Source organism: Pelodiscus sinensis, chromosome 2 (assembly GCF_052426305.1).
Source record: "Pelodiscus sinensis isolate ZL-2025 chromosome 2, ASM5242630v1, whole genome shotgun sequence".
In the NCBI taxonomy this organism is placed as follows: domain Eukaryota; kingdom Metazoa; phylum Chordata; order Testudines; family Trionychidae; genus Pelodiscus; species Pelodiscus sinensis.
Genome location: NC_143053.1, coordinates 39,343,808 through 39,368,097, shown reverse-complemented (window position 1 = coordinate 39,368,097; position 24,290 = coordinate 39,343,808). Strand labels below are relative to the sequence as shown.

Sequence of the window (24,290 nt, the reverse complement as noted above, 5' to 3'; positions counted from 1 at the left end):
GTTTTTGTTAAGTAGATTATTCTTTTATCATTCTTTATTAATAAAGGTAATAATGTTGATATAATAGACTACTTTAAGGTGTTTGAGTTGATACTGCACAACATTTCAGTTTAAAAAACTAGAATGATATGAAATTAACACGGCACTCATAGATTAAAAATTGACGGAGAGGTCTCAAAATGAAATTGTAAATGGAGAATTGTCAGCAAGTGGGGGTCATTCCAGTGGGGTCCCATAAGGATTGATTCTTGGCCCTATAGGTATTCAACATTTCTAATTAATGATTTGGAAGAAAACATAAAATTACTGAAAGTCTGCAGATGATACAAACGGAAGGAATTATAAATAATGAAGAAAGCAAGTAACTGATTCAGAGATTTGGATCACTTGGTAAACTCAGCATAAGCAAATAATGTGTGTTTTAATAAGGCTACATATAAACACATCTAGGAACAAAGATTGTAGGTCATACTTACAAGTGGAGGACTCTGTCCTAGGAAGCAGTGGCTCTGAAAAAGATTTGGAGGTGATGGATAATAAGCTAAACATGAACTCCTAGTGTGATGTTGTGGCTAAAAGTGCTATTGTCATCCTTGGATTCATTACCAAGGGAATCTCAAATAGGATATTTTACTTATTTTGCGTCTATATTTGGCACAGGTACAACTGCTGCTGAAATGCTATGTCCACCTCTGGTGTCCACAATTGAAGAATTGTTGTTGATAAATACAAGAGAAAAGCCATGAGAATGATTAAAGCATTAGAAAACATGCCTGATAGTGAAAGATCCAAAAACCGAAATCTATATATCTTAACAAAAGAGAAGGCTAACGGATGACAATTACAGTATATAAGTATCTTCATGTGAACAAATGTTGAATAATAGACTCTTCAATCTAGCAGAGAAATGTATGTGCCTGGAAATACAGGCAGTCCCCGAGTTACGCGGATCCGACTTATGTCGGATCCGCACTTACGAACGGGGCTTTCTCGCCCCAGAGCTCGCTGGCAGCGGGACTGCCCAGAGCGCAGCGGTCCCGCCACCTTGACCTCCGGGGTGAGAAAAGCTGCTCCGGGTGCCCCCGGTCTGCAAAGCCGGGGAGGCGGAGGGGTCCCGCGCCTCTGAGGCTTTGCTCTGGCAAAGCCGGGGAGGCGTGGTACCCCGCCGCCGCTGCCGCTTTGCTCCCGGTGCCTCTGGTCTGCTGGGGACCGTCTCCAGCAGACCAGGGACACCTGGAGTAAAGCCGGGGAGGCGGAGGGGTCCCGCGCCTCTGAGGCTTTGCTCTGGCAAAGCTGGGGAGGCGCGGGACTCCGCCGCCGCTGCGGCTTTGCTCCCGGTGTCCTTGGTCTGCTGGAGATGGTCCCCAGCAGACCAGAGGCACCAGGAGCAAAGCTGGGGAGGCGGAGGGGTCCCGCGCCTCTGAGGCTTTGCTCTGGCAAAGCTGGGGAGGCGCGGGACTCCGCCGCCGCTGCGGCTTTGCTCCCGGTGTCCTTGGTCTGCTGGAGATGGTCCCCAGCAGACCAGAGGCACCAGGAGCAAAGCTGGGGAGGCGGAGGGGTCCCGCGCCTCTGAGGCTTTGCTCTGGCAAAGCTGGGGAGGTGCGGGACCCCGCCGCCGCTGCGGCTTTGCTCCCTGTTTTCCTGGTCTGCTGGGGAGGGGGGGGCGGCGCAGCTAGTGCGCCCCCCCCCCCAGCAGACCAGGCTTTTGTTGTGGACCCTGGGGTAGAGCAGCTGGGGTGCTGCCGGGTTGGTCCTACAGGGACCTACCTGGCAGCCCAGCTGTTCTGTCCCAGGCTCGAGATTCAGCCGCTGCTGAAACTGATCAGTGGCTGATTCCAGGAAGCTGGGGGCAGAGCAATTCTGCCTCCAGCTTCCTGTAGTTAGTTTCAGCAGCAGCGGCTGAATCTGGAGCCAGTTCCGACTTACATACAAATTCAACTTAAAAACAAACCTATAGTCCCTATCTTGTACGTAACCCGGGGACTGCCTGTACTACAAACAATAATGTACAGCTTAGCTGTTCTAGTGAAGAGCTACAAAAGTTAATCTCAAGTTCCTTAAAAGCACAAAATATTCCTCTCTGAAATTAAAACAAAATTGATACAAATAAAGCTAATTTTTGCTAATAGGAAAGGACTGTTGGAGAGCTGCCTCATTTTTTAAAACTGCTTAAATACACAAATTTATCTTTGTTATTGAAGAGCCTTGATTTACTTGTATTCTCTGTATGGAAGAAAATTCGGTGCAGAGTAAAAAGCCAATTTAGAAATGAACTAGGAAAACAACACATTTTTAATCAATGGCAAAATGATAGGCATACTGTTTGTTGTTTTACCTTTCATGCAGAAAACACGTCAGTTGGTTTACATTTTATGCAGAAAGTACAATACGGTATGGGATTCATCCACATTCAGCTTCAATCAACTTGTATACTGGATTGGAAAACCTTACAATCCAGAAGCTTGGGAAAATTTTCTGGGCAAATAAAATGTCAGTTTTCCTACCTATTAGACACAGACAATGGGGAATTTAAGTGATATCAAGCACAGAAACACTAAGCTGACAGTCAGAAGCAAGGAGTGGGCAGAGTGGGAATGTAGTAAAGAGAACTGAGCTATCACACAACCCAACCTAAGGAGGGGAAACTGACCAAAGCAATGGAACTGAGCCACCCAGTCAGAGGCAAGATGGTGGAAATAGAAGAAGCTAAGCAGAGCAATCAAATCAAGTTGTCCATCACAGGGGAGAAAGAGAAATAAGCCTTGCTGATGTCAGCAACACAAATAACACTCTGGAAAAAGAGGCTGAGGCCATGAAAAGGGCATGGATGAGCATGCCTGTGGCTGAACCTCACTTTGAATGCACTGTCTGTTAGTGGTTTGATTTGAGGCCGAGTTGTGTTCAGGCACCATGATTTTCTGCCACATTCAGGCAGTCGCTATCCTTGCTAACCACAAAAGCAAGTTTCATTCTCCACTCAAGAACTTCAAGAACCTAGCGTAAGTTAGCAGCAATATTTGCTCTGCTGCAGGATAAGGCTCTCAGCTATAAATCCCTCACACTTTTTAGCTGCTGGAGGGGGTCTTTGTGTCTCCATCAAACACTGGTTTTGAACCCTCCTCTCCAGTGAATAGCTCTAACATGGGACTCTGACAACATGGTTTGATGCAACAGAATATAACAAGCAACATTTCACAGGTTTCCAATAGCAGCAGTGAAACCTGACTAAATTCTGCTCAGTTTTAACTCTGGTGCTGCCTGGAGAAATTCTGAACAGCAGAGTGGCACTGCAACTGTCTGAGGTTCATAAAAACACCACCACTTTTATTTACATTGGGATTGTATTTAGAAGATTATCAACCACAAAGGCTAAAGATATAATTTTATTTTTAAATGAAAACTTAGACAGTGCAGAAGCTGATAACATTAATATAGGAAAGCTTCCTGCTTACTGTGCGTCAAACAGAAGTGAGTGGATTTTTCAAACTCTGCTTACACCTTAAAAATACTTTAAGGTATGTCTACACTTGCACCCTAGTCTGAACTAGGGATGCAAATGTAGGCGACCGAAATTGCTAATGAAGCGGGGATTTAAATATCCCACGCTTTATTAGCATAATCTTGCCCGTGCACTTCTCTGATCGCCAGCTGATTTGAACCAGGAAGTATGCTCCGGGCCATGTTAGTTCGAATCAAACCCCTTGGTTCGAACTAATGTTACTGCTCAAAAAATGAGGGTGCAAGTGTAGACATACCCTTAGTTACTGTGTGTAGAGTATAGCTTTTTATTGAAGCCACACATCTTGCACAAATCAGACAAATACAAATTTTCAAGATAGTTCATGATTGTTCATTAATCTCAAACTTTTCAGTTTTCATAATGTGCCAGCTTCGCATTTGTCAACCACATATTAAATTAAAAACTCAGAATATCAAACAACAAACTTTTTAAACCATCTGATGAAATCCATATCAGGGTTGTCTAGTTTTAGTGCAGGTAGCTACTGTCATGTTCCAAATCAAGACTAAAGTGTATGAGAAATTTAAGATATCTTAGGGTACGTCTACACTACAACGTTAATTCGAACTAACTTAGTTCGAATTAGTTAATTCGAACTAAGCTAATTCGAACTAACGGATCTAGACTAAAAAACTAGTTCGAATTAGCGTTTTGCTAATTCGAACTAGCATGTCCACACAGAGTGGACCCTGAACCAGGCTTAAGGATGGCCGGAAGCAGTGCCGGCAGGGCATCAGAGGAGGACTTAGAGCGTGGAGCTGCTGCCTTAGGCTAGCTGAGGGCTGCACTTAAAGGGTCCCGACCCCCACCCCGGACAGACAGTTCTCAGGGGTGCCCCGCTTGCAAAGCAGTCCTGGCTTGGATTGCCCTGAGAACCCACACTGGGCACATCACAGCACTCGGCCATCAGCCCGGCTGCACTTGCCGCAGGCTGCCATCTGGGGAGAGGGGACAATCGGGGGGCTGCAGGAGAGGTTCCACCCCCAGAAGCCCGCAGAGCCAGCCCAGTCCTCCCCATCGGGGGCGCGTACCCCATTCCTCCCTCACCTCCTTCCACTTACCCTTCCCTAGCCCCTTTTCTTGATGTACAAAATAAAGGACAATTGTGGTCAAAAATGGAATCTGTCTTTATTGAACAAAACTGGGGGAGACTGGGAAAAGGAGAAGGGAGAGGGGAAGAGAGAGGCTGGGAGAGGGGAGGGCAACTACAATGATCAGGGGTTGGGAACAGGTCCCATATGAAGAGAGGCTAAAGAGACTGGGACTTCTCAGCTTAGAAAAGAGGAGACGGAGGGGGGACAGGATAGAGGTCTCTACAAGCAGGAGTTGGGAGGAGAGGGTGCATACAGGAAAGTTCTTCATTAGTTCCTATAAAGAAGGACTAGAGGACACCAAAGGAAAGGAATGGGTAGCAGGCTTCAAACTAATAACAGAAAGCTGTTCTTCACAAAGCAAAGAGTCAACCTGTGGAACTCCTTGCTGCAGGAGGCTGTGAAGGCTAGAACTACAACAGAGTTTAAAGGGACGTGAGATCAAGTCATGGAGGTTGGGTCCATAGAATGGTATTAGCCAGGGGGTAGGAGTGGTGTCCCTGCCCAAGGTTTGTGGAAGGCTGGAGAGGGATGGCACGAGACAAATGGCTTGGTCACTGTCTTCGGTCCATCCCCTCCAGGGTCCCTAGGGTTGGCCGCTGTCGGCAGACAGGCTACTGGGCTAGATGGACCTTTGGTCTGACCCAGTACGGCCATTGTAAGCTCAGGGCTCAGGGTTGGGGGTCTCACTGGACCCCCTTGATTTTCATGCATACCTGCTCCTGGGTGGCCAAGCTGGCAGCTCTCCTGCCCTAGCCGGCCACCTTCCTGTGCCTAGTGCGGAGGTCGTGGACGAGGTCCACGATGTCCGCACTAGCCCAGGCGGGTGCCCGCCTCTTGCGGTCCCGGGCAAGCTCCCGGGAGCCGCCAGCCTGGTCCCGGGAAGAGGGGGAGGGCTGGGGGGGCATCGGGTGGCTGGCTCGAGCCGTGCCAGGTGCAGGGTCTGCAAGCTGGGTGCTGGCAGGCTTGCACCTGGCATGGGCACCGTAGCCAGCCCGTGCCCCTTTAAGGGCTCCGGGGCCAGGAGGGGGGCAGATGAGTTTCCCTGGTGGTGGCCAGAGTGGCCACCAGGGAAAGCTGGGGAGGGCTAGCCTCCCACTAGTTTGAATTAAGGGTCTACACAGCCCTTAATTCGAACTAGTAAGTTCGAACTAGGCTTAATCCTTGTGGAATGAGGATTACCTAGTTCGAACTAAGCGCTCCGTTAGTTCGAATTAAATTCGAACTAACGGAGCGCTAGTGTAGCGCCTATGAAAGTTAGTTTGAACTAATGTCTGTTAGTTCGAACTAATTTTGTAGTGTAGACATACCCTTAGAAACTTGTAATCCACTAGCAGTTTTTAAATTAGATAAAATATCCTTTCATTTATAGACTACTAATGCTGCTCTCTCATTACAAAGGATAAATTAAGGAATGCATTAATCAATCTTTAAGAGACAGAAGAACAATCATGAAGGAGCCTGTATATCAGCCTATAATAAAGGCAATTATTAAATAAGGAAAAAACCCACATCTTAAAGGAAATTATATTGAGAGTATTTCCTTACCGAACAGCAACTTCAAATGAGCATTCACTAAATGAACACTAAATATATAAAAATGCATTCAATGTACAAATTGTGATTGTCCTGAAACTATTTATAAAGTGATATAATGTACTATATTTAATACTTTAAAAATAATCTATTTGTTATGAAGCCCAGTATACCTGAAAGTATTTTGTCAAAGATCTCATTTTTTCAAATATTTTGTCCATGATTTAAAGATGCTAATTCCAATCTCTGACCAAGTTGGAAATATCACATTTACTTCATTCTGTCCTTAATATTAACTCCTAGAAACCTCAGACCACATCTGATGAATTTACACGGTCACAAAGTGCATAATAATATTAGTTGATTTAATTAGTTCCTTCAAATTGTGTGGATGTTGCTCATTAGGGTAAAACACTAATAAGAATGGACTGAGCCTGGCATAACACAGACAGGTACAGTAGAAGCTTTCCTGACAGTTCTGTCAATTCACCTCATCACTTCCTATTTCTGCCTTGGTTCCTCTTCAGTAAATATTACCAATTATGCAGCATGCAGATGGGATTAGTATGAGGTCTGTAAATTCATAAATTACAATAAGACCCAGATCTCCACAATGCAGATCTCCCTCTGAACCCACCCATAATTAGTTTTCTAACTTAACTGTCATCTTTTGCAAGAACTATCTAGGATCTGATTAGCTGTCATCTTTCTAGACCTTAATCGCTGAAGGGAAGAAAACTATTAAATAAAACTAAGAAATATGAACTAGCATGAGACTGAAAATGATAGCCTAACCACACACACACACACTCTATTTTAAATTAGAGATGGGTCTGGCCTTGCCCAATCAGACACATATGAATTCCATTTACACACCTGAGCAAGAACTCATGGTATCCAGTTGGTGTGGCAGCCAGGATGACACAGGAAAAGAGTCCTGCATCTCTATTCAGTGTCCTAGAAACTGACATGTTGTCTCAAATAGAAACATGACACCAAGAAGTTTACTATTTAACATTAATATATACTAATAATATTAAGAATATTAGTGTATAACATCAGCCATTGAAAAACTCCCCCTGGAAATTATGAGGCAGATATTTTAACTTGGAAGATCAAATTAGGTCCAGTACAGGATAAGCTGATTCCCAGCTCGTGCCTGGTCCCCACTACCCCTTGTCCCTAGCAGAGAGAATGCTGGGGAAACCAGCTTTTAAACCAGCTCCCCCCCAGCACTGGCTCCTGCTCCCCACCTTGCTGCTTCTGAGAGAGGCAGCGGGGGGGGGGGGGAGGAAGGCAGAAGTGACTAGTTGAGGGACCAGTTGACTATCCGATAAGCTTATGCTTAGCGGATAAGTTGACTAGCTGCTTACATCCCTAGTCCTAGTGCTCATTCCTCAAAGAAAGGCTCAAACCCTTTTATATTCTGGGCTGGAGCTAATGAACTGACTTTAAAAGGAGCTGGCAAAAATAACTGTTCTCTGTTCAGTATTTGAAATTTGACAACAGGATGACTCAACAGAAGAGCCTTGCATTCATATGCTAGGTCCTAAAATTTGCCCCATTATCCTGGAATTGAGTTTGGTGCAGTACAGTGTTGTACAGGAGCACAAGGGAGTGACTGAAGGGTCCTTTAATCATCTCCCTCTCTTGCACACAGTTTAAGTAACTGTCTCAATGTGTGGAACATCAGAATTCTGTCATCATTCCTGAGTCTAATGAACTTAATAGCAAAATTTGTATTTGTTTCAGTGATGAAGTACAGGCAGTCCCCGGGTTACGTACAAGATAGGGACTGTAGGTTTGTTCTTAAGTTGAATTTGTATGTAAGTCGGAACTGGTACATATTGTAGGGGAAACTCTAGCCAAACATTTCTCCAGAGCTCAGTTTTAATCTCCCACACCTCACTTCCCTCAGTCCTTTATTCTCAAGCTGAGGTGTCTGCTGAGAAAAGCCGCTCCGCGTCTCCCTGGTCTGCTGGGGGGAAGCAGCTAGTGCGGGGTTGCCTCACCCCGTTTGTAAGTAGGGATCCGATGTAAGTCGGATCCATGTAACCCGGGGACTGCCTGTACTGGGCCCTCATGTTAACAGTTGGCCCTCATCCTTTCAGTTTGGATACCATCAAGAAGTACATGAGGGGGCATCCAAAGTAAGAAAAGAGAGTTACACACCCAGTGCAGTAATCAGAGTTTTTTTAGATATGTGTCCCCACGGTGTTCCACTCTGGGTGCTGGTTCATCCTCGCACCAGTGACCGGAGATTTTTTTAGCAGTGCCCTGCCGTGCACACTCCCTGGCACCTCCTAGTGCCATTGGTGTTTGTTAGGTGCGTGCGCAGCACGGCCCCTTCCATCCTTCTCTACTGTTGCCACTGGACCAAGCAGGCTCCAATGCAGGGGAAGGAGGGAGGGTAGTGGAGCACCCAGGGGCACGCACATCTCAAAGAACTCCCGTTACTGCACACGGTGAGTAATTCTCTTTTCTTCTTCGAGTGATGTCCCCATGGGTACTCCTCTCTGGGGGTATATCTACACTACCCTCCTAGTTCGAACTAGGAGGGTAATGTAGTCATACGGAGTTGCAAATGAAGCCCGGGATTTGAATTTCCCGGGCTTCGTTTGCATAAAGCCGGCCGGCGCCATTTTTAAATGCCGGCTAGGTCGGACCCCGTGCCGCGCGGCTACACGTGGCACGGACTAGCTAGTTCGGATTAGGCTTCCTATCCGAACTAGCTGTATGCCTCGTACAGTTTTGTAGGACGCCTAGTCCGAACTAGCTAGTCCGTGCCGCGTGTAGCCGCGCGGCACGGGGTCCGACCTAGCCGGCATTTAAAAATGGTGCCGGCCGGCTTTATGCAAACGAAGCCCGGGAAATTCAAATCCCGGGCTTCATTTGCAACTCCGTATGACTACATTACCCCCCCTAGTTCGAACTAGGGGGGTAGTGTAGACATACCCTGGGTGACTATAAAGTAGTAGTTGAATTGTGGAGGCGGGTTTGGAGCCCTGCCCCCGTAACTGAGGATAACACCACTTGTCCAATAGCCATAGATGACGCGATGGAAGTAATAAGTGCGTAGTGTTCTGCAAATGTGTGCTCAGATGACCAGATGGCTCCCTTGAAAATGTCCTCTAGAGGTACATTTTGGAGGAAAATGGTCGTGGAGGCCACAGCCCAGGTTGAGTGGGTGATGATGTGGGGAAAATCCAATAACTCCAATTGTGTCTAAAGGGGGGACTGTGCAGAAATCAAAACTCTCTAAAGAAAACTGCTGTAAGGGTTAAAAGTTTTCCAGGCCTCTCTCCCTGTAACAGAGAGAATCAAATTAACTCTAATCAAAGACCCTTACAATGCCTATCTCAAATTCATGGATACTCTTAGTCTGTCACAATTTGTCATGTAAACCCTTATCTTTGTCACAGTTTGCCTTGTAGACTCCTCCACTCAAGTTCTCATGTGGCTTTGTGTACTGTAAAAACTTACTTCTAGCATTCCTGGGATGAACAGAAGTCTCAGAGTACTTCTGAGACTTTGATATGTTAAAGAAGAACAATCCACAACTGAACTGTCTAAGCATTCTGTATATAGGATACCTGAATCTGTCTGTCAGGGCTGCTGCTTCACTCTTGGAAGTGACAGCCTGCATGCATGCATCATAAAGTTTTCTCTTCTAAGTTTCTTTCCTGCCTCACTGATTTGACCTCCAGCCTCGGACCCTTCTGGGGGCTCTGTACCCCATGGGAGTGAGATTTCCCCCTCAATTATAATGTCAGGTGGCTGTTTGTTGTGGATGGTATAACATGCGTGGAAACATGATGAGATTCAGTTGGAAATCCTCTGAGAGGAGACTGCTTGGTCCTTGGAAGGTTTGGTGAAGGATAGGAAGAGTCTGGGTGATTTTTTTCCATGATTTTGTTCGATCTATGTAGAACACGAGTGCTCTGAAGACATCGAGAGTATGCCATGCAGCTTGGGATGGATCAGCGTGTAGCTTGGGGAACAACTCAGGTAAGTGTATGGGCTTGTTAATATGAAAGAGAGAAGGAACCTTCAGGAGGAATTTGGGGTGAGGTCGAAGGGTTACTCTGTCCTTAGTGAATATTGTATAAGAGGGTTCTGCCATTAATGCCGCAAGCTCCCCCACTCTCCTGCTGAAGGTTACGGCCACCAGAAAGGCAACTTTCATTGATAAGTATAACCATGAACAAGAGGCTAGAGGCTTGAAGGGCAGTTTAGTCAAATTCTTAAGGATGTGATTAAGGTCCCATATGGGGACTGGAGGCTGAACCAACAGAAAAATATTTTGCAGACCAGTAAAGAATTGTCTGGTGATTGGCTCTGAAAAGAAAGAGTTGCTGTCAGTGGTCCAGTGAAAGGCCGTTATTGCTGGTTGTAGAGGGGTACACTTACCGCCACAGCGCCACCTGCCGTCAGTTCTGGGAATTAGCTTTGCTGGCAGGTGGCGGGATCCTTTTCAGGACACTGCCCTCTGGCAGTGCCCACAACAGCCTCTATGCTTCCTCCCCTTCCGGGGGCTGGTTGGTTGTAGGTCAGGAGGCCTTCAGGAGGCAGTTCTTCCGCCCTGGTACAGTGGGCAGCTAGTCCGCCATACGGCCCTACCATGCCTTAAAACAGTCCGAATCTGGGAGTTTATTCCCGGCCTTGTGTCAGGTCGGGCTGAGAGGCAATAGTTCAGGGGCCCAGCCTTGCTTCAGGTTCGGGCCACTGGGGAAGAAGTTCTCCGTATCCTCAAGTCTCTTAACTCACAGTTATGGGCAGGGCAACAGTTCTAGTCCTGGCCCCTTTAAAAGTTCCGGTCCAGATCCCGGCCGGGTGCCAAACCACTGAACGGAAGCCCAGGCCTTTGGGCAGGGCAGAGCGACAACCAGTATGGAATCCAGGCCCTCAAGCAGGGCGGGGTGGCAAAGCACAAGGTGCAAGCCCGGGCCCTCAAGCAGGGCGGGGCGGCAAAGCACAGGGTGCAAGCCCAGGCCTTGGCTCAGGGCGGGCAATAAATGGCGGCCAGGCCGATGCAAGGCGTGTAGAAGCTCCTAGTGCAGGAGCAGGGCAGGTAGCGCACCTGCAGCAGAGGTAAGGGGGGAGACTGCCTCCCAGTTAGTGGGTGGCAGGGGGCGCAAGCCCACCCACTCCACTGCGCCCGGCCCAGGGGCCCTGAATGCAGCGGTGCAGCTGCTACTGGCTCAGCAGGGGCTCCAGCCTGCAACTTGCTGGCCTAGGGCTGCTCTCAGCCCGTGCTACCCGCTGGGCCACTCCTCGTCTCCCCCTTCGCAGGTACCTGTTTCTTCAGCAGGCGAGGGAGCCGAGGTCAGTGTCGTCCCAGCAGGGTCCGGGCGGCCCAATCCAGGCTTCAATGGGTTGGAACCCTGCAGCGTCCAGCGGGCTCATCAGGCCCCGGGGGACCTGAAGCAATTCGGGCAGGACCTTAGGGTCTCTGGGTGTCCACTGGCCTCAGAGCTTAAGCAGGACCTCTGTCTCAGGCAGGTCCTCAAATTCACCAGGCACCAGCAGAGCCCCGGGTTCCTCTGAGTCAGAGGGTAGCTCTACTGGCTGGCTTGGCCAGGCCTTAGCAGCCCTGGCAGGGCCGTCTTCCCTGGCTGCGTGGAAGGCAGCTGTGGGCGGCCCCAGCCAGGCCTCAGCCTCTAGGTCAGGGAGCTCGGGACAGGCCTCTGTCTCCCTCGGAGGCTGGGCCTTGACTGAGCTCTCTGCCAGGCTTTTTATAGTCCTAGCTCCGCCCCTTGCCTTCCGGTCAGGTGACTGGGCGGGGCTATACTGCACCCAAGATGGTTTCCGGAGGGGTATTTTCTCCCTTCCGGTAGTGGGGGGAGGTCTTTTTTTTTTTACCATATTAAAAGTTAGGTCCGACTCCCTTAGTACCAACAGGCAGTCCAATATGATGGGGGGAGGGGTGATATCAGGAGGGATGGGATGACTGCATTTGAGTCAGTCGGAGAATCTGGTCCACTTATAAAGGTAAGCTTTTTTGATCGACTTTCTCCTGCTGTTGATTAATATCTGTTTCACTCATTCTGAACAGATGTTTTCTGCATTCTAGAACCATTAAGGAGCCAGGCCTGGAGGTGCAGTTTGCGTGCTTCGGCATGAAGAACTCTGCCGTGATGTTGAGTGAGAAAATGGTGTTGTGAGGGAAAGATGTACGGATCACCTATCGCCAATCTGTGAAGGTAAAGGAACCATGTTCGTCTCGACCGAGCTGGTGCGACAAGGATCACACAGGCTCATTCTATTCTAATTTGTGTGATAAGCCCATGGAGCAAAGGGAGTGGTGGGAATGCGTAAAACAAAGTTGTGTCCCATTTGATGGAGAAAACATCTCCCAGAGAACCCTTCCCTATGGCTGCTTTGGAGCAATAAAGATGACATTTGCAAAAAGATCTATGTCTGGTTGCTCCAATGAAGGAAAATGTGTTTGAGGACTTGGGCATCTATCTCCCATTTGTGATGGTCATAAAAGATATGATTGTGAGTGTCCGCCATAACACTGAGTACCTCTAGGACGTACATGGTTAGAGAGGTAATTTGGTATGCAAGGTACCAGATCCATAATTTGAGGGCTTCCGTACAGAGGGAGGGTGACTAGACCCTACCCTGTCAGTTGATATAATACATGCAAGTTGTATTGTCTGTCATGATACCAATTGTCTTGCGCACTATATGGTATAGGAAGTGGAAGCGTGCATAGCGCACTGCCCTGAGTTCTAGCAGATTGATATGGAGCTTTTGCTTGCTGAAGGACCATTTGCCTTGTACCGTGTGAGGTCCGAGATGAACTCCCCATCCCATAAGGGATGCATCTATTGTAATGGTGACTGTTGGGGTTGGCTGATGAAATGGTACACCCATCGGCACATTGTGTGGGTCCATCCACCATTCCAATGAACTGAGGATACATGGTGGGATAGTGACCACCTTGGAAACAGGGTCCCTGGAAGAGATGTAAAGTGTGGCTAACCAGGCCTGGAAACATCTCATGTGTAGTCTGGCCAGTTGGACCACATACGTGGTGGCAGCCATGTGACCCACAATCTTGAGGCATTCATGGACTATCATAGTGGAGCTCATGTGTGCCACCATTATGAGGTTGTGGAGATCTTTGAATCTGTGCATGGGTAGAGTTGCCCTGGCTGCGATGGTGTCAGTGTGTGCTCCTATAAACTCCAGAGTGCGTGGGTTACAGTATGGATTTTTGGTAGTTTATGTGAAAGCCAAGTTGGAGTAAAAGATCAGTGGTAGCATTGACCATGACTTGTGTTTCCTGGAAGGATATGCTTTTTATAAGGCAGTCATCCAGGTATGGGAATATTATGACTCCCTGATGACATAGGTATGTCATAACTTTTAGGAAAAAGTTCCTAACTGTCAGGATAGTCAAACACTGGAATAAATTGCCCAGGGAGGTTGTGGAATCTCCATCTCTGGAGGTATTTAAGAGTAGGTTAGATAAATGTCTATCAGGGATCGTCTAGATAGTATTTGATCCTGCCACGAGGGCGGGAGACTGGACTCGATAACCTCTCGAGGTCCCTTCCAGTCCTAGTATTCTATGATTCTGTGAATAGCTAGTCTTGGAAAAACTCTGGGAGCTGCTGAGAGGCCGAAAGGAAGAACTCAATATTGATAGTGGTGATTTCTATAAATTGTAGAAAGCACCTGTGGGCAGGATGTATCATTATATGGAAATATGAGTCCTGAAGGTTGAGAGCCAAAAGCCAACTCCCTTGGTCTGGTGCTGGAATAACCATTGCTAGTGTTACCATCTTGAATTGTTGGTATGTGACATACTTGTTAAGTCTTCTTGAATCTAAAGTGGGTCTCCACAAGCCATTCTTCTTCTCGGTTAGGAAGTATGTCGAATAAAACCCTCTCCCTTGGAAAGCTGTTGGTACTGGCTCTATGTAGGTGGAGAACCTCCTGCTGGAGGAGGGTCTCATGACAGGGGTCCCTGAAGAGGGATGGGGAGGGAGGGTGGATAGGGGAATGGAGATGAAGGGGATGGAGTAACCTACTTTCACGAGCTCTAGCACCCATCTGTCTGATGTTATTTGTGCCCATTGATGTAAAAAGGGCTGGAGGTGATGGGTGAACTATAGCTGTCCAGTTGGTGGTGTAACAGTAAAGGGGACTTCTTTCTGGTTCCCGACCAAGCTTTCAAATTTGTTGCTTTGAGGGAGGTTGGGATGTTGAATGTTGTTTTTGGCACTGAGGTCTGTGGTGTTGGGATCTGTTGGAAGTCTTATTTTGTCTGTGGTCAGTGTACAGTTGTCTGGGCCTTTGGTAGGTGAAGGACTTCATTGTTTTGGCCACGCATAGAGTAGTTTTATTGAAGGGAAGGTCTTCAGGTTTCTGCTGGAGGTCTCTGGGTATTCCAGACGCCTGAAGACATGAAGCCCTTTGCATAATGACGGCTGATACTGTGACCTGGGCAGCTGTATAGGCCATATCCATGGCAGGTTGTAATGCCGTGTGCATGGCTGGCTCAAGACATTCCTGCGCCCCGGGCAGCGGGCGTGCAATGCATGCATGGCTCCTCCCCTGGGCACACAGCGTTCACACAGTCCTGCCCCCTGGTGCGCTGTGCACCTTACAGTTGTGATCAGGCGCGCGGCGCTAGATTGCAGCTCTAAGGGGTGTCGTGCAGCTGGGCATGCGGCGCCCCTTACAGCTGCCATCAGGTGCCCCTCATAGGTTGGCACCCCAGGCAGCTGCCTGGCCAGCCCTCCCCCCTTAATCTGGCCCTGGTCATGTGGGAGATGTTGTGCATCACATTGAGCAGTATCGGCCACTTATGCGCTGGGAGGAATTGTATAAGCTCCTGGAGTTTGGAATAATTGGAATATTCCTAATCAGCCAGTATGGCCATGTAGTTTGCTGCTCTGAGAATCAAGGTTGCAGAGGAACAGACCTCATATTGGCTTGTTTTGTCTTGTCCCTGACTGTGTCCACTGGTAAAGGATTTGAGGGAGGGTATGTGAAAAGAAAGTCCATACCCTTGGGGGTTATAAAGTATTTGTGGTTGGCCCTTTTATTGGTGGGAGTAATAGATGCTGGGGCTTGCCAGATTTTATCAGCAGGGTCCATAATGGCTTCATCCACTGTGAGGGCAATGTGGGAGGATGTAGGGGGTTGCAGTGTGTGCAAGAGTCAGTATTGTTTTTCTTGTTCCTCTTGCAGGTCCCAATTTTGTGCCAGGGCTACTCTTTTAAAAAGCTTCTAGAATTGTTTGGAATCATCAGATGGAGGTGGGGGTGTAGGAATGATGGTGTCATCTGGTGAAGAGGAGAAGTTGTGCAGAGGGGACCGATCCTCCCTTTCTGATAAGGAATTGTCGAATTCCGATTGAAAGGGTTCTGAGGAATCTGGCACCATGGCTGAGGGTGTGGGTTGGCATGACTGAGGTGGTCTTCTTGCTGCTGATGAAGGAACAGAGTGATGGCCTCTATGAGATCAGTAGGACTCACAGAAATACCATTGTCCAGGGTAACAGGGCGATGGATACAGCCAGTATTGTGAGTACCAAAGCGGTGGTGGTGGCGGGTGAGAGTGTGTTGAGGGGCAAGACTCCCAACATGGGTAATGTTGAGTTGGACTGGAATGCTGTGATGAGAAGCAGCTGTGCAGTTCAGTGCCGGCTTCACTTGGAGACATGGATGGGACTGATGACCTTGGGGAATGGGTAGACTGCACCAAGAAGTCCGGGGATGATGGTGCCGACGAGCTGCGGGCTAAAGAGGGCATGCAGTGCCATGTCCGATCCTGTGGCAGTTTCAAGACTGAACGTAAGGTACTCAGTGCCACTGGTGCTGTCATGGATGGTGCCTTGGGTGGAGGCATTTCGATGCAAGGTCTCTTTGGTGACATATCCAGTGCTATCTTTGGCACCAATTTATGTTTAGCGGGTGCTGTGGGTTCTGATGGTGCCACCAGTACTGACTTGTTTATGTAGGCTCAGAATGAGCCCTCTTCTGTGATGCTGATGATTTAGGTGGTGCCGAGCCAGAGGTGCGTGGCGTATCACCTATGCTTATCCTTGATGAGCTCGGTGCTGGGAGTAGTGATCTTGCCAGGGAGACCAGGGTTTTCACTTTAGGCTTGCCAAAAGAGGTAGAGGGATGACTTTTGTCTATACCTTTTGGCTTGTCTGATGCTTTGGCCCTAGAAGGTGAGTAATCCCGTGGAGGCTGAAGATATTTCTCATATGAATATGTTTTCAGCCTATTGGCACAGTGGCATCATGCTCTAGTCGTGAGGTTCAAGTACTGTGCACACTTCTGCGTCAGATGGCCCTCTCCCAGACACTTTATATACGAGGTGTGTCAGTCAGAAACGGGCATAGCCTCACCACAGGATTCATACCATTTAAAGCATAGGGATCCAGGCATGAAGAAAAATGAGGTTGGGGGTGAACAGTGAAGAAAAAAAAAACATTTTCTTTTTTTAAGGTAGAGTGTTGAGAGGGATTCAAAACTTGGAAAGGACAGTAAAATTGAGGAGAATTAACATTGTTGTTTTTTGTGAAAAAGAGGTGAGAGAACGGAGCTCTGTCTGCTGCTAAGGACTGCAGAGAAAGACACCAACAGCACAAGGAGGTGCCAGAGCGCATGAGCAGCAGGGCTCTACTAGAAAAATGTCTAGTTGCCAGTGTGAGGACGCACCAACACCCAGAGTGGAGCACCCATGGGGACATCACTCAAAGAAGAACATATTAATTAATTAATTAATTCATACAAACACAAACAAACAAACACAAACAAACAAACAAACTTCTCCTCCCCTGACTTAGTACAGTTGGCCTTCTAGGCTGAAATTTTCAAAAGAGCCATTGAAATGTAATGGGGTTTGCATGTCAAACTCTCTCAGACTTCTTTGAAAATTCCAACCCAAGTATTTCTATAAAATACAAAAATAATTATCTTCCACTTTGTGATAAAATCAAATAAGCATGCTAAAGCATATTTCAGCGAATTCTTAGTGGAAATTACTTTTTAAAATTCACTCATCTTAAAATACAGAGTCTGTAGATGTCACTGGCTTCTTCTGTGCAGCCATGTTCCCCCATCCTCTCATGAGGATACAACACCCAACAGTTCAAAATGTTAGAGACAAAGGTAAGGGAAATTCTCTTTCTGCTGCTAGGGTTGCCAGGTGTCTGGTACTGGCCTGTACAGTCCGGTATTTACGGCCTCTGTCCGGTAAAAATAAAACAGAAAATGCCACACATGTAAAATGTCCGGTATTTTTTGTTTTTCTTGGACAGAAGGCTACTTGGGACATTTTTCCACTGCTGCGCATGGCAGGGAGCATGGGGATTTAAAGGTGCAGTGACTGGGTTTTTTTGCTCAACAACTTTGGTCTCCCAGTTTTTTTATTGCTCAACCAATTTTTTTTCTGCCATGTTTGGTATTTTTTGTGAAAGTATCTGGCAACCCTATCTGCTGCACCTCATTTTACAACACTACATAATCATTTTGTAAAGATTTCATTCTCCTATATACTATCAAATAAAAATATTGAGCATTTTACATGAATTGCATTGCTGTAAAACTCAGGATATTAGAATACTCCAGAATAAACTTATTTTAGCAACAGACTGTAGCATATTCAGTTGTGGGAAGACGTTGGCATCATCAGTAGAGCCCATGCTAACGGATCATGCTAAGTGCAAATTATGACCTCAAGACCTACAAAAGAAACAGCTTTAAAAGTATTTTTAAATTACCATTGTGATCATACTATATATTAAAGACCCATTTATTTTGGGCAGCCAGCACAACATTTTAAAAAAATCATCTCCTAATTTTGAATGCCTAAACCTGAGATAACTTGGGTCTGATTTTCAGAAGTGCAACATTCCTGCAGTTCCCAGTGAATTCAACCACACTACCCTATGTACCCATTTCCTAAATATCTCGCCCACCCTATCTCACAGTCCAGATGTCAAAACCAACAGTGTGAAATATATTTTGGAGGCTTGAATTAAAGTAATTTTGCAGCTCACTATTATCTTTCAAAGTGCTATGGGAACCCTGATAATTACAATAAACTCTAATTTATCAACATGATGGTACTTTATAAGAAAATGCTTGCTAGAAGGCCAAATACTTTACTATAACCCCCTCATTAGAAAAGTGGATAATCAGTGTAGTAATTTAATAGATTTCATCTCCCCTCCTTATTTTTGAAATTGTAGCCTCATGTATTTTCATTGTCCAGAGCATTAACTGGAGGTATTTGTATTATAAAATCATACTGTAATTTAAACAAACTTAATTACATTAATTTGTTAACTTATGTTGTTCATTAATGTAGTATCATTCAACAGTTTGAAAGTAGGAACATAGTCTGAAAATGTGGTATTTATTGTCACTATAGCAACCAAAGGAGTCTGCATAAGGAAATAGCAAGCAATAAGAGGTGAAACACCATAGAAACCGAATGAAAATAGAATGAGCTGTGTCAGAAGTTACTAAACCTGCAGCAACATTTTTGGAAAAAGTAAGTTAATGGATAGAGTTACAATTCAGACAAACAAGAGAAAAAAGATACATTTTACAGAGAATCAATGAATTATCAATTTCTCAGATTGATAGTTCTTCCGTTCCTAATCAAATAATCTCCTTGTGGCAAATAACAGCAATTGATTACAGGGAAAATGAATATTGTACAATTCCAATTATCCAATTTCCCTTTAATACAAAAGTCATAGTTATCCAAATTCATAGTTTGTCCCCAACATTGACCTCAGTTAATTAACAGCATTTCCATTTTTCTAAATCATACAATCATAGAATACTAGAACTGGAAGGGACCTCAAGAGGTCATCAAGTCCAGTCCCCTGAATTCACGGCAGGACCAAGCACTATCTAGATCATTCCTGAAAGATATCTATCCAACCTGCTCTTAAATATCTCCAGAGATGGAGATTCCACAACCTTCCTAGGCAATTTATTCCAGTGTTTAACCACCCTGACAGTTAGGATGTTTTTCCTTGTCCAACCTAAACCTCCTTTGTTGAAATTTAAGCCCATTGTCTGGTTATCCAAAACCTTTGGCTATCCCCTAGGTCATTTTGATACACAGGAGTATACTGTAAAGCCAGTATTTATGTAGTTTAGCTGTCTGAATATAAACAAATAGCTAGAAGCAAGGAGAAAAAACAGCACCATGAAAACAACCAGGCTGTCTAGGAAGGAGCATGGCGGAAAGAGATCTAGGGGTCATAGTGGACCACAAGTTGAATATGAATCGACAGTGTGATGCTGTTGCAAAAAAAGCAAATATGATTCTAGGTTGTATCAACAGGTGTGTTGTAAGCAAAACTCGTGAAGTCATTCTGCCGCTCTACTCTGCACTAGTTAGGCCTCAGCTGGAGTACTGTGTCCAGTTCTGGGCGCCACATTTCAAGAAAGATGTGGAGAAATTGGAAAGGGTACAGAGAAGAGTGACAAGAATGATTAAAGGTTTAGAGAACATGACCTATGAAGCCAGGCTTCATGAACTGGGCTTTAGTTTGGAAAAAAGAAGATTAAGGGGGGACATGATAGCGGTTTTCAAATATCTAAAAGGGTGTCACAAGGAGGAAGGAGAAAATTTGTTCCTCTTGGTTACTGAGGACAGGACAAGGAGTAATGGGCTTAAAGTGCAGCAGGGGAGGTTTAGATTGGACATTAGGAAAAAATTCCTAACTGTCAGGGTGGTCAAATATTGGAATAAATTGCCAAGGAAGGTGGTGGAATCTCCTTCTCTGGAGATATTTAAGAACAGGGTAGATAGACATCTGTCAGGGATGGTGTAGACGGAGCTTGGTCCTGCCTTGAGGGCAGGGGGCTGGACTCGATGACCTCTCAAGGTCCCTTCCAGTCCTATTATTCTATGATTCTATGATCTTTATCAAGCACAAATGATTAAGAGACTACAGTCTGGAAAATTCAGAGAGTTCACAATCTAGGAAGTCAACAAGCAGACAAAACCCAGAGATGGCACGCACTAAAAGCAGATGAAAGAAGCATGTGTCGGTGTGGGTTCCATTATTTAACTTTTATATTATAAATGTAAATGAATAAATATTGGAAAGGATGATTAAGGCTTGGTCCCATGCATAAGGAGCAACATGGATAGTCCGAAAAACAACAGGGTGAGAACATGAGGGTGGTGACAGCAAAGGGGAGGACCAAAAAGGGAGAGAAGAAAGATTTTTGGGGGAAGGGAAGACTGCTAACCTGTGTGAGAATTGATGAGCAAGAGTGAGAATACTCACCAATGAGGAGCTCAAAGATCATCTACCTATTCATGACCTTCCCTAGCAGAAATAGTATGCTCCAGAACAATGGTTCTCAAATTCTTTGGCCCATAGCCCACCCCGCTCAACACAAACCTTTCTGTGGACCATCAGCCAATCACCGTTGATGACAAAATGCCTTTGCTTATATCTAATACCTTAAATACTAAATTATTCATATTAAGCTACTGAAGCATAACAACTTAAATATACAGCTATAAATAAGGAGACGTACATAAACAGTAAGAAAATAAATATTATTAATTAAAATCAAAATAATTAAACAGATTAAGCTTTTTAACTTTATCATGTTAAAAACAACAAGTAGTCCTAATTTTTATTTATATATATATATATATATATATATATATATATATATATATATATATATATATATATAAAATGAGATTTGTGGGCAAGATCTACTTCATCATATGAGCTGGAGTGGAAAGAACAGAATCCAAGATATATAAAACAGCAAAAAAAGTACCTGTCAATTGTAGGACTTGTGATACTGAAGCTAATTAAGTGGGCTAGATGTGTCCCATCAATACCTTTGATTTGAAAATGCAAATGTTAAAGACAGGGGAAATTGACAGGTACTTCTTTTGCTGTTTTATATCTATATATATAGTAAAACTCCAATTGTCTGGCATCCAGTAGTCCAGCACTCCCAATAGTCCGGCACCAACTGGAACCTGGAAGTGCTCCGGCCAGCCGGACAATTGGAGCTGCTCCGCGCAGCTTCCTCAAGTCCACTGCTGCCGCTGCTGAAACTGACTAGCTGCGGACCTGGGGAAGCGGTACAGAGCAGAGCAGCTGGAGTGCTGTCGGGTTGGTCCCGCAGCGCCGCCCTTCACCCTCCTGCTCGGCGCCCGGCAGCGCCCAAGCTGTTCTGCCCCACGGCTTCCCCAAGTCCGCCGCTGCTGAAACTGATTAGCGGCGGACTTGGGGAAGCCGTGGGGCAGAGCAGCTGGGGTGCTGCTGGGTTGGTCCCGCAGCGCTGCCCCTCACCAGAACGTGGTTCACCCCACACCACGCTGTTTCCTGCCCAACACCCCTTCCCCCAGATCTATCATAGCCCCCCTGCTGGAGTACCTCCTGATACTCCGGCATATCCGATAATCCGGCACCTCCTGGGTACCAAAGGTGCCAGATTATCGGAAGTCTGCTGTATATATTGGATTCTGTTATTTCCACTCCAACTAATCTGATGCAGCAGGTCTCGCCCACAAACGCTCATGATACTATTCATTTTTGTTAGTCTTTAAGGTGTCGCAGGGCTACTTGTTTTTAAAGATACAGACTAACACGGCCAGCCCTCTAAGACTTTTTATCATATTTAATTAAAATGAAGTTTGGTAAACTAAGTAAAATATTAATGTATGTCCAAAACTAATGGTTTCAATACTGTCTTTATTTATGGCAGAGGTGGGGAAACTTTTTTGGGTAGAGGTCACTGATCTACAGAAAAATCAGTCAGGGGGGCAAACAAAAATGAGAAGCAACCCCACCCCCCACACAAAACCACCTCTCAACCCTCACTGATGTGGTGCCCAGCTGAAACAGCTCACTCCCTTGATGCTCTAGCCCTGCACAGCGGAGGGGGAATGGCAGGGAGGACTGAGGTCAGGGTTTCCCACAGTCCAGATTAACTTTTCTTGGGTCCCAAGGTTAGTAGATTTTGTGAGCCTCTCTAGGCTCTAGGGTGGGACCAAAAATGAGGGGTTCAGTGTGTGGAAGGGGGCTGCCAGGGAGTTAGATAGGGATGAGGGTACAGGAATGGATAATGGTGGGGGATCTGAGTGGGAGGTAAGGTGCAGGATCGGGCTGGAGTTGGGGTGTCTGGCCAGAAGGGAGGGTGCAGGAGCAGGCTGTGAGTGGAGCATCTTGGAGGAAGAAAGATTGCAGGAGGGGGTTGGGGTTGGGAGTCTGGGAGGGATGGTGCAGGAACAGGCTGGGGGTGGGGTGTCTGGCCAGGAGGGAGGGTGCAGGAGGAGGCTGGAGGTGAGAGGTCTGAGCAGGAAGGAGGGTGAAGAGGTGGGATGGGGATGGGAATCTGAGCAGGAAGGAGGGTGCAGGGATGGGGTGCAGGGTCTCAGCAGGAGTGTGGGGAGGATGTAGGATCTAGGCATGAGGGGGCACTTACCTGGCTCTGCAGCCCCTGCCACTCCCAGGCACTGGCCCCAGGCACCACCTCCTGCTGCTCCCATTGGCCATGATTTCAACCAATGGGAGCAGCGTGGAAAGCCTCCGTATGAGTGGTTTCCTCCCCCAGCTGCAAGGCTCGGGACTCCCCCCACTGCAACACGAAGCTGGCGCTGGTGCTCCAACCTCACAGGGCAGGTGCATGGAGCTAGAGTGCCAACGTGGGTTCCTAGCTGCAGGGGGAGAGGGGCGGCGGTTTGAGAACAACTGCTCTAGAGGATGTTAGAAAAAATCCAAGATAAGATTCTCAGATGCCCAGAGACAAAGTATTTGACTATAAATGTTCCAACTCTGGAACATCTTACTAGAGAAGGTTACACCGAGTTGGACTTTTAGCATGTTTAAATCTAAATGAAAGACCCACATCTCCAATAAAGCTTAAGTAATGGCATTTCAAAAGCCAGTATGAATGTAATGCAATTTAGAATTACTAAGAACACTAAGAAACTCAGACTATAATACTAAGAAACTTAGACTATTAAAACATCAAATAATTTGGCTAGTTAGAATATTGCTAAAGTACACCTTAAAGTTTAAGGGCATTTGCACAGCTTGTGGTGAGAAGGGGGAAATATTTTGATTGAACAATTAATAGAAATGGCATTAATAGAAAATTAAAAATAAGGTGCTTAAAGCTTAATCTTACACTAGGGAGAATCAGGAGTAACTCCTCTGGTGAAAACTGCTATAAATTAGATAAAGAATCAGGCCCTACAGGTTTAAGTTCTCCTACAGAGTTATCACCTGTAACCTGTCTCTAATAGTGCTCCTATGCTGCAATATTATTTAAACAGATAAAAGCACTCAAAAACAGAACTGAATAATAGCTAAACTGCTGCTAGTGCTGCATGATTCTATACAATTTCTTCCAGCAGAAGGAAACAACAATTGATTTAGGAAGTTATAAAGGAATTCAAATGTAGTGGATTTTTTCCAGTTTGCCCCACTGCTGCACTGTATAATAAATGTAAACATTGAATCATATCATTTCATCTCTGCTGTTCACCTTTCCAATGACCTTTAAGAGAAAACACCCTGCAGCCTGAATTTTGTTTGACATGCAAGTCACAAACTCAGGATAATATGACATTCCTACCTACCAGCTAAACACCTTTAATATATTAATTTATCGTGAAATGAAAATAAATACTGGGTGAATGTCTATATGCCAATGGCAGAATCAAAATGTGACCCAGTCAAAATGAAAGCTTTGTGTACAATAAAAGAAATAATATAAATTAAATATATAATGAAATAAATATAAATATAATAAATATAAATTATTTGTTTTAAGGATTAATAAACTCATACCTAAAATCTTTCTAGTTACTGTCATTTCTAATATTTTTCTTGATTTTTGTAAACATGAGCAGTAATCAAGAAAAATACTTTGAAATGAAAGATGAAAGTACACAAAATGATAAAATACACACACACGTGCGCGCACGCACACACACACACATCAAACCATGAGCAAAATGGATTCAGAAAATAATATGATTTATCCACAGGTTATTATGCCATAATGTAACTTTATAAAAAAAATTTTAAGCATTTCAAACTTGGTTCCTCCAAATGACATTTTCATAGCTAGGTTTCTCTTAAACAGAATTTGTAATTT

The 24,290-nt window shown here is 45.6% G+C and overlaps 1 protein-coding gene across 3 annotated transcripts in view; it reads right to left on the bottom strand.

Moving 5' to 3' along the window:
- Window positions 1-24,290, bottom strand: part of STK3 (serine/threonine kinase 3) — a 320,261-nt gene that overhangs the window by 26,961 nt on the left and 269,010 nt on the right. Inside the window, exon 11 of one of the 3 annotated variants that reach the window (XM_075920321.2) lies at window positions 477-509. The exons of the other annotated variants lie outside the window; for them this stretch is intronic. Within the exon in view, the coding sequence (XP_075776436.1) occupies window positions 477-509 (33 nt within the window). The remainder of the gene's footprint in view (window positions 1-476; window positions 510-24,290) is intronic. 3 annotated transcript variants of the gene reach the window in all.